This window comes from Rhipicephalus microplus, chromosome X (assembly GCF_043290135.1).
Source record: "Rhipicephalus microplus isolate Deutch F79 chromosome X, USDA_Rmic, whole genome shotgun sequence".
Lineage (NCBI taxonomy): Eukaryota > Metazoa > Arthropoda > Arachnida > Ixodida > Ixodidae > Rhipicephalus > Rhipicephalus microplus.
In genome coordinates this window covers 402,901,315-402,917,074 of record NC_134710.1, presented here as the reverse complement: position 1 = coordinate 402,917,074, position 15,760 = coordinate 402,901,315, and the positions used below count along the sequence as shown (strand labels likewise).

At 47.3% G+C, this 15,760-nt stretch overlaps 1 protein-coding gene and 2 non-coding genes across 3 annotated transcripts; all 3 read right to left on the bottom strand.

Annotated features, from left to right (window-relative positions):
• Nucleotides 1–1,945: 1,945 nt before the first annotated feature.
• On the bottom strand, nucleotides 1,946–2,017 carry TRNAL-CAA (transfer RNA leucine (anticodon CAA)). Its single transcript has one exon. It is a non-coding gene; the product is annotated as a tRNA-Leu (tRNA).
• A 9,572-nt stretch (nucleotides 2,018–11,589) lies between these two features.
• LOC142775451 (uncharacterized) lies at nucleotides 11,590–12,815 on the bottom strand. The gene has a single exon (XM_075876849.1). The coding sequence runs from the start codon at nucleotides 12,790–12,792 to the stop codon at nucleotides 11,590–11,592; it is 1,203 nt and encodes a 400-aa protein (XP_075732964.1). The 5' UTR covers nucleotides 12,793–12,815.
• A 1,442-nt stretch (nucleotides 12,816–14,257) lies between these two features.
• TRNAA-CGC (transfer RNA alanine (anticodon CGC)) lies at nucleotides 14,258–14,329 on the bottom strand. The gene has a single exon. It is a non-coding gene; the product is annotated as a tRNA-Ala (tRNA).
• Nucleotides 14,330–15,760: the final 1,431 nt, after the last annotated feature.

Sequence of the window (15,760 nt, the reverse complement as noted above, 5' to 3'; positions counted from 1 at the left end):
GTATACGCATATAACTCTGAATTCAGTGGCACCATAAACAAAGTCACAATAAACAATTCTGCCCGACTGACATGAAAAAACACTTTGCACAAGAAGGCTTTGCAATTTTTTTACAAAAAGAACACAACCCGCGGACGTTCCTATCGAGTGGCTTACGACCGCGTAATATCGGTCAGTGAAACGGCGCACCATGCTCCCGGTCTCCTCCTCTCCGTCTACCTTAGTTTCCTGGACGGCTAGGACGTCTATGTCTTGGTCTGTGAGCAACCGATAGAGCTGACTTTGCCTACGCCTAGCCGCCAACCCTCTGACGTTAAGCGTAGCTATACTGAATGGCGGAGTTAATTCCATAGTGACTTGTTCGCTAAAGGAGTAGGCCCGGAGCATGGCGCTTACCCTTCACGACCAGCCCTCGGCTAGCCGCCTCCAGGACCATCCTGCTTCCCAGCGCTGTTTTCTTTTGCCTTGTCCTCCAGTCTCCGGTCGGTAGGGACTTTCGGCTTAGGTTTGAGACTACGCCGCCTCCCTTGCGGCGCCTTCGCAGGCGGCTCCTGGCTGCTGGTGGACGACGCCCCGTCCTGCTCTACCGAGTCGTCGAGTGGACGCTTTAGCGTGGCGCTGGTCACGCACATCTCGTCGTCGCTGTCCGCCGCCGTCTCTCCCTGACCCTCCGTTGTATCAGCTGTCCCCACTGGAACCACGTCCGTCTCGACCCGCTCAGGCTCGGCCGCTGACGGGGCGCTGGCCGGTGTAGTCGAAAGCTGGCGAGTCTCCGGAAACTTGGGTGTGTCTGCCTGTGCCGCCCCTCCAGTAGTCACAGGGACCACTGGGCTTCCGACCCCTTTGGCGGCGTCCTCTGCCTCGGCCGCGTCCATGACGTGATCAGCCATCGCCTCGTTCTTCGCTGGCCCCATTGCACTGGCGTACGTTCGAACGCAATCCGCCTCGACGTGTCCGAAGCGTTTGCACCGCGAGCAACGGGGAACCTTGCACTCTCGGCGGACGTGCCCTTTGCCTTGGCAGCGCAAGCATTGCATCGGCCGACCAGGCACAACCAGCAAGGCCAGCTCTCCATCGATCCTGATCTGGTGCGGAAGGTCTTCGACCCTGACGCCGCTTTTCAGCTTCAGGAGAGCTGTTCTCGTGGTCGAACACTTGTCGGCCATGCCCGGGACACGCCACCGCTCACGGCTCACCTCCACGACCTTGCCGAAAGCCGACAGCGCCGTCCGTACTTCTTCGTCGCTCACACCGTGAAGCAGCCAGTGAATTCGTAGCCGCACCTGCTGGTCCTGTGGGTCGACGACGACGCAGCGCCGCCCCTTCACCTGCAGCTCCTTCAAGGCGAGCAGGCGTTTTGTGGGAGCGGCATCATTGAATGTCACCGCCCACAAGTGGTTAACCTGGTATGCACCGAGGCTTACCACATCCGGCAGCAGGCCCGTTGGCGTCAATGCGTCCCTGAAATCTTCGACCTTGTATGGCCTCGCTCGTACATCACCGTGTAAAAACACGGTGTTGATAACAAGTCGTCCTTTTGGCATTTGCGGCAAAATAAACTGGTATTCGCTATCTCCGTTCCTGTTTCCGCGGCTAAGATTGGCCGCTGTCGCCGCTCCGCTGGAGCTCATGATCCTGCGATCCGTTCAGCACGACTGCCGGAAGCAGAATGTCTGAGCTGCACCCCTGTTATGTCAAGAGCACTTATTTATGCGTTTGATGGTGCTCAACAGATTATTTTAACAACAAAATAAATTATTACTCGAAATAAACAAAATCATCTCGTCATTGCGACGTGATACAATTTTTTTGTTAACAAAGAAAGAAACATATTTCTATCATAAAAGAAAAGGGCAGCAATGTTTTAGTAGAATCACTTGCCGAATTTCAAGCTGCCGTAGTATTACAACACATAAAAAAGATAGCGCTAAGGTCGAGAGCACTTTGGAGGTGCCAGGGTTCGAACCCGGGACTTCTCACATTTGAAGCAAGCGCTCTGCCTCTGAGCTACACCCCCGTTATGTCAGGAGCACTTATGTATGCTATTGATGGTGCTCAAGAAATTATTTTCACAAAAATATAATTATTACTCGAAATAAACAAAATCATCACGTCATTGCAACGCGATAAATTTTTTGTCAACAAAGATAGAAACACATTTCTATCATAAAGGAAAGGGCACCGATGTTTTAGTAGATTATCTTGTCGCATTTCATGGTGCCGTAGCAGCACAACACAAAAAAGTTAGCGCAAAAGTTCAAATTGATTGATTTGTGGGGTTGCACAGCCCAAAACCACCTCATGATTATGAGAGACGCGGTAGTGGAGGGCTCCGGAAATTTCGACCACCTGGGGTTCTTTAACGTGCACCCAAATCTGAGCACACGGGCCTACAACATTTCCGCCTCCATCGGAAATTGAACCACCGTAGCCGGGAAACAAACCCGCGACCTGCGGGTCAGCATCCGAGTACCTTAGCCCCTAGACCACCGCGGAGGGGCCGCAAAAGTTCAGAGAGCTCTGGAGGTGCCACGGTTTGAACCGGGGACTTCTTACATGCGAAGCAAGCGCTCTACTTCTGAGCTGCACCCCTGTTATGTCAGGAGCACTTATTTATGCGTTTGGTGGTGCTCAACAGATTATTTTACCAACAAAATAAATTATTACTCGAAATAAACAAAATCATCTCGTCATTGCAACGTGATACATTTTTTTTGTCAACAAAGAAAGAAACATATTTCTATCATAAAAGAAAAGGGCAGCAATGTTTTAGTGGAATCACTCGTCGCATTTCATGGTGCCGTAGTATTACAACACATAAAAAAGATAGCGCTAAAGTCGAGAGCACTTTGGAGGTGTCGGGGTTCGAACCCAGAACTTCTCACATGCAAAGCAAGCGCTCTACCTCTGAGCTACACCCACGTTATGTCAGGAGCACTTATGTATGCTATTGATGGTGCTCAACAGAATATTTTAACAACAAAATAAATTATTACTCGAAATAAACAAAATCATCTCGTCATTGCAACGTGATACAATTTTTTTGTCAACAAAGAAAGAAACATATTTCTATCATAAAGGAAAGGGCACCGATGTTTTAGTAGATTATCTCGTCGCATTTCATGGTGTCGTAGTAGTACAACACAAAAAAGATAGCGCAAAAGTTCAAATTGATTGAATTGTCGGGTTTCACGTCCCAAAACCACCATATGATTAAGAGAGACGCCGTAGTGGAGGGCTCCGGAAATTTCGACCACCTGGGGTTCTTCAATGTGCACCCAAATCTGAGCACACGGGCCTACAACATTTCCGCTTCCATCGGAAATGCAGCCGCCACAGCCGGGAAGCGAACCCGCGACCTGCGGGTCAGCAGCCGAGTACCTTAGCCACTAGACAACCGTGGAGGGGCCGCGAAATTTCAGAGAGCTCTTGAGGCGCCACGGTTTGAACCAGGGACTTCTCACATGCGAAGCAAGCGCTCTACCTCTGAGCTGCACCCCTGTTATGTAAGGAGCACTTATTTATGCGTTTGATGGTGCTCAACAGACTATTTTAACAACAAAATAAATTATTACTCGAAATAAACAAAATCATCTCGTCATTGCAACGTGATACAATTTTTTTGTCAACAAAGAAAGAAACATATTTCTATCATAAAGGAAAGGGCACCAATGTTTTAGTAGATTATCTCGTCGCATTTCATGGTGTCGTAGTAGTACAACACAAAAAAGATAGCGCAAAAGTTCAAATTGATTGAATTGTCGGGTTTCACGTCCCAAAACCACCATATGATTATGAGAGACGCCGTAGTTGAGGGCTCCGAAAATTTCGACCACCTGGGGTTCTTCAACGTGCACCCAAATCTGAGCACACGGGCCTACAACATTTCCGCTTCCATCGGAAATGCAGCCGCCACAGCCGGGAAGCGAACCCGCGACCTGCGGGTCAGCAGCCGAGTACCTTAGCCACTAGACAACCGAGGAGGGGCCGCAAAATTTCAGAGAGCCCTGGAGGCGCCACTGTTCGAACCAGGGACTTCTCACATGCGAAGCAAGCACTCTACCTCTGAGCTGCACCGCTGCTACGTCAGGAGCACTTATTTATGCGTTTGATGGTGCTCAACAGATTATTTTAACAAAATAAATTATTACTCGAAATAAACAAAATCATCTCGTCATTGCAACGTGATACAATTTTTTTGTCAACAAAGAAAGAAACATATTTCTATCATAAAAGAAAGGGCAGCAATGTTTTAGTAGAATCACTCGTCGCATTTCATGGTGCCGTAGTATTACAACACATAAAAAAGATAGCGCTAAAGTCGAGAGCACTTTGGAGGTGCCGGGGTTCGAACCCGGAACTTCTCACATGCAAAGCAAGCGATCTACCTCTGAGCTACACCCCCGTTATGTCAGGAGCACTTATGTATGCTATTGATGGTGCTCAAGAAATTATTTTAACAAAACAATAATTATTACTCGAAATAAACAAAATCATCTTGTCATTACAACGCGATACATTTTTTGTCAACAAAGATAGAAACACAATTCTATCATAAAGAAAAGGGCACCAATGTTTTAGTTGATTATTTCGTCGCATTTCATGGTGCCGTAGAAGTACAACACAAAAAAGATAGCGCAAAAGTTCAAATTGATTGATTTGTGGGGTTTCACGTCCCAAAACCACCATATGATTATGAGAGACGCCGAAGTGGAGGGCTCCGGAAATTTCGACCACCAGGGGTTCTTCAACGTGCACCCAAACCTTATCACACGGGCCTACAGCATTTCCGCCTCAATCGGAAATGCAGCCGCCGAAGCCGGGCAACGAACCCACGACCTGCGGGTCAGCAGCCGAGTACCTTAGCCACTAGACCACCGCGGAGGGGCCGTAAAATTTCAGAGAGCTCTGGAGGCGCCACGGTTCGAACCACGGACTTCTCACATGCGAAGCAAGCACTCTACCTTTTAGCTGCACCCCTGTTATGTCAGGAGCACTTATTTATGCATTTGATGGTGCTCAACAGATTATTTTAACAATAAAATAAATTATTACTCGAAATAAACAAAATCATCTCGTCATTGCAACGTGATACAATTTTTTTTGTCAACAAAAAAACATATTTCCATCATAAAGAAAAGGGCAGCAATGTTTTAGTAGAATCACTCGTCGCATTTCATGGTGCCGCAGTAGTATAACACAAAAAAGATAACGCAAAAGTTCACATTGATTGATTTGTGGGGTTTCACGTCCAAAAACCACCATATGATTATGAGAGACGCCGAATTGGAGGGCTCCGGAAATTTCGACCACCAGGGGTTCTTCAACGTGCACCCAAATCTTAGCACACGGGCCTACAGCATTTCCGCCTCAATCGGAAATGCAGCCGCCGAAGCCGGGCAACGAACACACGACCTGCGGGTCAGCAGCCGAGTACCTTAGCCACTAGACCAACGCGGAGGGGCCGTAAAATTTCAGAGAGCTCTGGAGGCGCCACGGTTCGAACCACGGACTTCTCACATGCGAAGCAAGCACTCTACCTTTTAGCTGCACCCCTGTTATGTCAGGAGCACTTATTTATGCATTTGATGGTGCTCAACAGATTATTTTAACAACAAAATAAATTATTACTCGAAATAAACAAAATCATCTCGTCATTGCACCGTGATACAATTTTTTTGTCAACAAAGAAACATATTTCCATCATAAAAGAAAAGGGCAGCAATCTTTTAGTAGAATCACTCGTCGCATTTCATGGTGCCGCAGTAGTATAACACAAAAAAGATAACGCAAAAGTTCACATTGATTGATTTGTGGGGTTTCACGTCCCAAAACCACCATATGAATATGAGAGACGCCATAGTTGAGGGCTCCGGAAATTTCGACCACCTGGGGTTCTTTAAAGTGCACCCAAATCTGAGCACACGGGCCTACAACATTTCCGCCTCCATCGGAAATGCAGCTGCCGCTGCCGGGAAATGAGCCCGCGACCTGCGGGTCAGCAGCCGAGTACTTTAGCCACTAGACCACCGCGTAGGGGCCGCAAAAGTTCAGAGAGCTCTGGAGGCGCCACGGTTCGAACCAGGGACTTCTCGCATGCGAAGCAAGCGCTCTACCTCTGAGCTGCACATCTGTTAAGTCAGGAGCACTTATTTATGCGTTTGATGGTGCTCAACAGATTATTTTAACAAAAAAAATTGTTACTCGAAATAAACAAAATCATCCCGTCATTGCAACGTGATACAATTTTTTGTCAACAAAGAAAGAAACATATTTCTATCATAAAAGAAAAGGACAGCAATGTTTTAGTAGAATCACTCGTCGCATTTCTTGGTGCCGTAGTAGTACAACACAAAAAAGATAGCGCAAAAGTTCAAATTGATTGATTCGTGGGGTTTCACATCCCAAAACCACCATATGATTATGAGAGACGCTGTAGTGGAAGGCTCCGGATATTTCGACCACCTGGGGTTCTTTAACATGCACCCAAATCTGAGCACACGGGCCTACAACATTTCCGCCTCCACCGGAAATGCAGCCACCGCAGCCGGGAAACGAACCCACGACCTGCGGGTCAGCAGCTGAGTACCTTAGCCACTAGACCACCGCGGAGGGGCCGCAAAAGATCAGAGAGCTCTGGAGGCGCCACGGGTCGAACCATGTACTTCTCACATGCGAAGCAAGCGCTCTACCTCTGAGCCGCACCCCTGGTATGTCAGGAGCACTTATTTATACGTTTGATGGTGCTCAACAGATTATTTTAACAATAAAATAAAATATTACTCGAAATAAACAAAATCATCTCGTCATTGCAACGTGATAAATTTTTTTTGTCAACAAAGAAAGAAACATATTTCTACCATAAAAGAAAAGGGCAGCAATGTTTTAGTAGAATCACTCGTCGCATTTCATGGGGCTGTAGTATTACAACACATAAAAAAGATAGCGCTAAAGTCGAGAGCACTTTGGAGGTGCTGGGGTTCGAACCAGCGACTTCTCACATGCGAAGCAAGCGCTATACCTCTGAGCTACACCCCCGTTATGTCAGGAGCACTAATGTATGCTATTGATGGTGCTCAAGAAATTATTTTAACAAAAAATAATTATTACTCGAAATAAACAAAATCATCTCGCCATTGCAACGCGAAAAATTTTTGTCAACAAAGATAGAAACACATTTCTATCATAAAGGAAAGGGCACCGATGCTTTAGTAGAGTATCTAGTCGCATTTCATGGTGCCGTAGTAGTACAACACAAAAAAGATAGCGCAAAAGTTCAAATTGATTGATTTGTAGGCTTTCACGTCCCAAAACCACCATATGACTATGAGAGACCCAGTGGTGGAGGGCTCTGGAAATTTCGACCACCTGGGGTTCTTTAAGGAGCACCCAAATCTGAGCACACGGGCCTACAACATTTCCGCCTCCATCGGAAATGCAGCCGCCGCAGCCGGGAAACGAACCTGTGACCTGCGGGTCAGCAGCCGAGTACCTTAGCCACTAGACCACCGCGGAGGGGCCGCAAAAGTTCAGAGAGCTCTGGAGGGGCCACTGTTCGAACCAGGGACTTCTCACATGCGAAGCAAGCGCTCTACCTCTGAGCTGCACCCCTGTTATGTCAGGAGCATTTATTTATGCGTTTGATGGTGTTCAATAGATTATTTAAACAACAAAATAAATTATTACTCGAAATAAACAAAATCATCTCGTCATTGCAACGTGATACATTTTTTTGTCAACAAAGAAAGAAACATATTTCTATCATAAAAGAAAAGGGCAGCAATGTTTTAGTAGAATCACTCGTCGCATTTCATGGTGCCGTAGTATTACAACACATAAAAAAGATAGCGCTAAAGTCGAGAACACTTTGGAGGTGCCGGGGTTCGAACCCGGAACTTCTCACATGCGAAGCAAGCGCTCTACCTCTGAGCTACACCCTTTTTTTTTCTTTATTGCCTGCTCAGACGTACACATAGAAACACAAATACAGTCAGGGAACACAATTAATAATGTAAGGCACATAAGACATAGATACATAAATGGGCATGGGTAAAAGGAGGCACCAAACTTTGGCTGGCGTGTAATGGCTAAAATCGTCTCATGTTCATGAGTGGCTCGATCCTCGATACCCATTCAGGTATCGGATCTAAAGATTTATGTGCTTCCAGGAACCTGCCCACTGATTCGCGGAAGTACTCTTGTGCCGATCTTGCATCTATATCTACATGTCGTGCGGCCATGCAGGCCTTCCATATGCAGTGCAAACCCAGTAGCATAACAGCATCAAACGGGACACCTTCTTCGTTGTCCACAGTTAGGAAACGAATTCCTTGTGGGTCTAAAGGGAGGTCTTTCTTGAGCGTTCTTTGTAATATATCCCAGAAGAACACGCCTTCCCAGCATTCTAAGAAGACGTGCTCAATGGTTTCAGGCTTTCTGCATAAAAAACAGTGCACTCCCCATGGTACATACATTCCTTTTTCCTGTAGCCATGTTTTTACCTCTAGTGTCCCGGTGTGCAATCTGAAGAAAAACGACTTGCCTCCTGGAGCTACATACATATGTTTGACACGCTTCAAGACATCACTTCCAGACTTGGCACTATATATTGTGCGATACAAAGGCACGGGGAGTGGTATATCCACAAGATCTTTGTATAGCTTCCTTCTTTTCACTCCCGCCAGATATTCGCATGAGAATCGAGCACGCAAGAACTTATAAGCCATCACAACCTCCTTCAAAAAACCGAAAACCCCACCTTCAATACATTCGGTGGATACCACAAAGTCCGGCACAAGTTTGCAAAGTCTGAGCTGTAATACAGTGCGCAAAAAGGGGTCCTTCACATCCCTAAGGAAGCAGAACCGGTTCACTATTTGCCTCAGGAATAAGTGCGACAGGCTAAGACCTCCATGACGTACACGTCGGAACAAGTTGGTGCGGCTTGTCCTCTCCCAACTCGATCCCCAAACAAAAACAGCCAGAATTCTGTGGAGCTTTTGTATGTTAATGCGTGAGCAGTGCAAAACACTCAACACATACCAAAGTTTAGTAATGGAAAACACATTACACACCGTGGTACGTGCAAACATAGACAATTCCGAGCACTTTGTCCTCTCAGTCCTTCCACGCATTTCCGCAACTTGGTTCTGCCAGTATGGTTCACTGTCCCGGTAAAACTCTAAAGGAACGCCTAGGTATTTCGTGGGAGTGGAAATCCATTGAATGTTGGCAAAGGTACTGGGTTTCATTGTCCATGCTCCATGCCAGATTCCGAGGCTCTTGCCCCAGTTAACTGCAATGCCACTAGTAACACAATAACGCTTCACAATTTCCACAGTTTTCATGATACTGGCGTGGTCCCCACAAAACACCGCGATGTCGTCCGCATAAGCGAGTAGTTTTACCTCCGCTTGCTGCATTTTAAAGCCATTGATACAGTTAGCCCGTATTACGCTGAGGCACAAGGGCTCAATATATAAAGCGAAAAGTAACGGCGATAGTGGGCACCCCTGGCGCACCGACCGCTGCACTTCGATAAGCTCTCCTACTGACTTTTTTATTATCAACCTTGTCGTGCAACCCCTGTACGCCATTGCGACACCTTCCATGATAACAGATCCTACGTTCACGTACTCCAGAATGGCAAATAGTATGTCGTGCGGTACCCGGTCGAACGCCTTTTCCAGATCCAACTGGAGCATTGCGACCTTCTTGCACAATACGTCACAACACTCTAGTAGGCTTCTCGCCGTATGAATGTTCGTGAAAATGGTTCGTTCCTTGATACCGCACGTCTGGTGTGGTCCAACTATATCTTTCACTGCTGTTTGCAGTCTTTTAGCCAACACTTTCATGAATATCTTATAGTCGACGTTCGCTAAGCTGATAGGGCGATATGCTGTTACCCGCTTTAATGTGTCGCGATCATCTGTTTTCGGAATAAGAACTGTGTGTGTGGACAGGAATGAAGGTGGTAGTCGTTTGCGCTCATATGCATCGTCTAAAATTGCGGCCAGTATAGGGGCTACTTCCTACTTGAACGCCTTATAAAAATCGGCTCCTAGCCCGTCGGGCCCGGGAGATTTCCCACGTTTCAAATCGTCTATCGCCACCGCAATCTCATCCGCCGTAATACGGCGCTCTAAAATTTCCTTTGAGCTATCGTCAATCTTTGGCATTAAAGGCATGAATTCCGTCTCGAAACCCTCTGCGTCCACCGGGCAACGCGCGAACAGCTTTAAGTAGAACGCTGTGAACACGTGTTCGATGCCGCTCTGATCATATAAGATAACACCGTCTTGTTCCACTTCGTGAATCTCGTTCCGGCGGGCCCACTTTTTTTCCTTTGCGAGGGCTCGTTTAGTTGGCGCCTCGCCTGTTATCGTTGCTTCTACTCTAGCTCGCACCAACGCCCCCCGATAGCGTTCGATATCAGCCTGCTCAAGTTTTTGCTTCAGTGTGTTAATGTCGTCTTTGAACGTCCCAGGCGATAGGCTTTCTTCATAAGTTAGCATTTGCAAGCTTTGCCGCAGGTTTTCCTCGTACTTATTCTTTTCGTGCTTTAAAGCGCTGGCTCGTTCAAGTGCCTTCAATTTAGCTGTTTGCTTAAATGTTTCCCATTTCTCACATATTGTTGTGTTTGTCTGGTTCTTTATCTCTTCTAGCAGGGCTAACACTTTCTCACAGTAAACCTCATCCTCCAAAATTTTAGCATTAAGTTTCCATAATTCCCACGCAAACTTATTTCGGTTTTTCGCTTTCTTATTAACATCGAACATGACTAGACAGTGGTCACTGAACGACACCGATTGCACACGATATTCTTGCGCAAGTGCTATCAATTCAGCTGGAACATACACTCTGTCCAGTCGGGCGTGGCTGGCTGCTTGGAAATGCGTGAAGCGCACAATGCGGTCGCACTCCAAGCAGTCCGCCACGTCATCAAGCCCGTATTCATCAATTAATTCGCGAAGCTCAGCCGTGCTGGCGTCTCTATACGCAGTACCACTTGATTTATCACGCGCTGCCAGTACACAATTAAAGTCCCCCATCAGTACCAGGTTCCTTTCGACGTTGCAGTAATTTCTGACACTCTCGAAGAAATGTCTTCGTTCGTCGAGCAAATTAGGAGCATAAAGGCATATCACTCGCCATTCAACTGAACCATAACGAAAATCACACAAAACCATGCGCCCCGCCAAATCTGACCTCACGCCCCTCACTTCAAGGCCTGGGTGTTGGCGCACAAAAAGAACGCACCCCGCGGATTGCCCTATGGCGTGACTCACACCCGCGTAGTACATTGACATGAAAGGTAGCACCATACTCTTGGTCTCATCTTCACTTCCAATTTCGGTTTCTTGTATGGCAATGATGTCTAAATCATGTTCGATCACCAGTCTATACAACTGTCGTTGTTTTCTCCTCGCCGCAAGCCCTCGAACATTGATTGTAGCAAATCGCAAGGATTTATCTGGCAGCGCCATTTGAATAATTAATAATAGAGACCCAGAGTATGGGCTTATGCTCCTGTCTACACAAGACCTTGGGGCCCGCGACATAGGTCGGGGCTTACACAGCTTACTGCTACGTGACCGGGGGCGGTGGCGGCGGCTTCTTCGTCGCCGTCAGCCTCCGATCCTGTGGGATGTTCGGCCATGGCCGCACTGTCGGTCGACGTACAGGGGTTGCTTTTGCTGGAGGTTCATCGCGACTGCTTGGGTCGGTAGATTCGCTCTCTCCCTCGGCGCCTTCGTGTGATCGCTTATTCGTCGTGGTGCCCTCCTTGGAAATGTCCATTTCCTCCACTACTTCCCTGTTGACCTCTTCTGTCACGTTGCTTTTGTCCTCCTGCGTCTGCAGTGCTTCCGAGGAATCATTTTTCACCAACAATGTATCTTCGGCTTTGAGGTTCGTCGACTTTACGTGAGCACTCTCACCCGAGATTTGCTCAGCTGGCGCGCTGTCCATCGTGGCACTTTCTGCCTCCACTCTCGCTGCTGCCTCGGAATCTGCTTCGTCCATTAGGAGCTCCGAAGTGTCGTCGCTTCCCACGGGCCCTGCAACACTGGCGTAGGTACGCACGCATTCCGACTCGTTGTGTCCAAAGCGATGACACAACGTGCACCGTGGTACCTTACAGTCCCGACGAATGTGTCCAGTGCACTGGCAACGAAGGCATAGCGGTGCCCTTCCCGGCACCACCACAAGAGCCAGCTCACCAGCAATCCTTATTTGATGGGGTAAATCTTCTGGCTTGACTCCCGCCTTAAGTGTCATCGTCACATTTCGCGTCGTTGACGCCTTGTCAGTCACACCACTGACTTTCCACCGTTCCTTGATAATGTCCGTCACTCTGCCAAAGTTCAGGAAGGCCGCTCGCACGTCGTCGTCCGGTACGGTAGGCAGGAGCCAGTGCAGCTTCAACCGAAGCTCCTGGTTCGATGGATCGACGAGGAGGCAACGCTGGCCCTTCACTTTCACTTCCGCTTTTTCCAGCAGCCTCTTCGCACCTTCGGCACATTTGAACGTGACGGCCCAAACGTGATTCATTTGATACGCCCCCAAGGACGTAACCTCGGAGAGCAGTTTCAAATCAATCAGCGTATCCCTGAAGTCTTCTACACGGTAGGGCCGTGCCCTCACATCCGCGTGCACAAAAACAGTATTCAAAACCAGACGTCCTGAAGGCAGACTAGGCAGAACAACGCGATACTCGTTGTCCGAGGCAGCTATCACCCTGTTTCCGCGGCCAGAAACGGCCGCTGATACCGCTCCGACAGAGCCCATTCCAAACGCGTCCGCTCGCTATCGCGGCCGGACGTGGAATCTCTGAGCTACACCCCCGTTATGTCAGGAGCACTTATGTATGCTATTGATGGTGCTCAAGAAATTATTTTAACAAAAAATTAATTATTACTCGAAATAAACAAAATCATCTCGTCATTGCAACGCGATAAATTTTTTTGTCAACAAAGATAAAGCACATTTCTATCATAAAGGAAAGGGCACCGATGTTTTAGTAGATTATCTCGTCGCATTTCATGGTGCTGTAGTAGTACAACATGAAAAAGATAGCGCAAAAAGTTCAAATTGATTGATTTGTGGGGTTTCATGTCCCAAAACCACCATATGTTTATGCGAGACGCCGAAGTGGAGGGCTCCGGAAATTTCGACCACCTGAGTTCTTTAACGTGCACCCAAATCTGAGCACACGGGCCTACAACATTTCCGCCTCCATCGGAAATGCAGCCGCCGCAGCCGGAAAACAAACCCGCGACCTGCGGGTCAGCAGTCGAGTACCTTAGCCACTAGACCACCACGGAGGGGTCACAAAAGTTCAGAGAGCTTTGGAGGCGCCACGGTTCGAACCAGGGACTTCTCACATGCGAAGCAAGCGCTCTACCTCTCAGCTGCACCCCTGTTATGTCAGGAGCAATTTTTTATGCGTTTGATGGTGCTCAACAGATTATTTTAACAAAATGATTTATTACTCGAAACAAACAAAATCATCTCGTCATTGCAACGTGATACAATTTTTTTGTTAACAAAGATAAAGCACATTTCTATCACAAAGGAAAGGGCACCGAAGTTTTAGTAGATTATCTCGTCGCATTTCATGGTGCCGTAGTAGTACAACACAAAAAAGATAGCGCAAAAGTTCAAATTGATTGATTTGTAGGCTTTCACGTCCCAAAACCACCATATGACTATGAGAGACGCTGTGGTGGAGGGCTCCGGAAACTTCGACCACCTGGGGTTCTTTAAGGAGCACCCAAATCTGAGCACACGGGCCTACAACACTTCCGCCTCCATCGGAAATGCAGCCGCCGCAGCCGGGAAACGAACCCGTGACCTGCGGGTCAGCAGCCGAGTACCTTAGCCACTAGACCACCGCGGAGGGGCCGCAAAAGTTCAGAGAGCTCTGGAGGCGCCACGGTTCGAACCAGGGACTTCTCACATGCGAAGCAAGCGCTCTACCTCTGAGCTGCACCCCTGTTATGTCAGGAGCATTTATTTATGCGTTTGATGGTGTTCAACAGATTATTTAAACAACAAAATAAATTATTACTCGAAATAAACAAAATCATCTCGTCATTGCAACGTGATACAACTTTTTTGTCAACAAAGAAAGAAACATATTTCTATCATAAAAGAAAAGGGCAGCAATGTTTTAGTAGAATCACTCATCGCATTTCATGGTGCCGTAGTATTACAACACATAAAAAAGATAGCGCTAAAGTCGAGAGCACTTTGGAGGTGCCGGGGTTCGAACCCGGAACTTCTCACATGCGAAGCAAGCGCTCTACCTCTGAGCTACACCCCTTTTTTTTTCTTTATTGCCTGTTTTCGGCTCACGTAAACAATACACATATTAACTGATACACAACACAATCCAAAGCATTGTAAAAACCGTGGCTCAAAGATGTGGCCACGCATCTGTTAAAATGTTTTTATCGTCGATAGTAACTCGACGCGCGGCAACCATTCTGGGGGGAATTCCTCCAACTTTTGTTCATCCACAAAATTTCTTATATACTCTTTGAAGTACTGGGTGGGTGCTCGTGCATCTACATCAAAGTGAATGGCTGCCATCCTGGATTTCCAAATGCTATGAAGAGCCATAAGCATTATCATATCATATGTGGTACCATCGTCACTTTGTATTTGCAAATAGCGGATGCCATATGCATCAATGGGGAAGTCTTTTTTGATCGTGCGCTGGAGCACGTCCCAAAGAAAGACAGCATCCCAGCAGTCAATGAATACATGCTCAATTGTCTCCTCCTTTCTGCATATTATGCAATGCGTGCCCCAAGGAACGTAAAACCCCTTTGCAGCCATCCAGGTTTTTACGGTCAGCGTACCGGTATGTAATTTAAAAAAGAAATTCTTAGCACCTGGCGATATTTTCATCGCCTTGACGCGCTCTAGTACAGTGTGGCCATGGCATACATTGTAAAGGGACCGATACAAAGGCACTGGTAAAACACATCACATAGGTCCTTGTACAACTTTCTTCGTCGGACTTGACTCAAGTATTCAAGTGAAAACCGCACTGACAGAAACCTACAAGAAAGTACAACTTCGCGGAGAAAGCCATAAACACCACCAGGTACGCTGCAGGTTGATACAACCATGTTAGGCAAGTGTTGCCCCAGGCGAAGTTGACAGACAGTGCGAAGGAATGGGTTGTCGACGTCTCTAAAGAAACAAAATCGATTGACTACCTGTCTTAAAAACAAATGCGACAAGCCGAGTCCTCCATTTCGCACTCGAAGAAATAAATTTGTCCGACTCGATCTTTCCCAAGACGATTCCCACACAAAGACAGCGAACACACGGTGAAATTTTTGGATGATTACTCTTGAACAATGTAAGACTTGTAAGATATACCAAATTTTACTCACTAAGAATATGTTGCAAATTGTGGCTTTAGAAAACATAGACCAATTCCAGCCATTCCACTTGTTCACTCTTTCCCGCAGGTTATCCACTTGGCTCCTCCAGTACGAGTCGCTGTCTTTGTAGCATTCGTGGGGGGCACCCAAGTATTTCACCGGTGTCGTAACAAACCTTATGGTGGCAAAACTGTCTGGGGTTTCTGCCCAGTCACCGTGCCAAAAGCCAAGGCATTTTCCCCAGTTTACAGCGCTGCCACTTGCAGCACAGAAGTTAGTAACGCATTTGACAGCATCTGCTATGCTGTCAGAGTCCGCGCAAAAAATGGCAATATCGTCCGCATAAGCCAACAGTC

What these genes read in the sequence shown, in the direction of transcription:
- LOC142775451 (XM_075876849.1), bottom strand. Translation starts at nt 12,792, where the DNA reads ATGGGCTCTGTCGGAGCGGTATCAGCGGCCGTTTCTGGCCGCGGAAAC.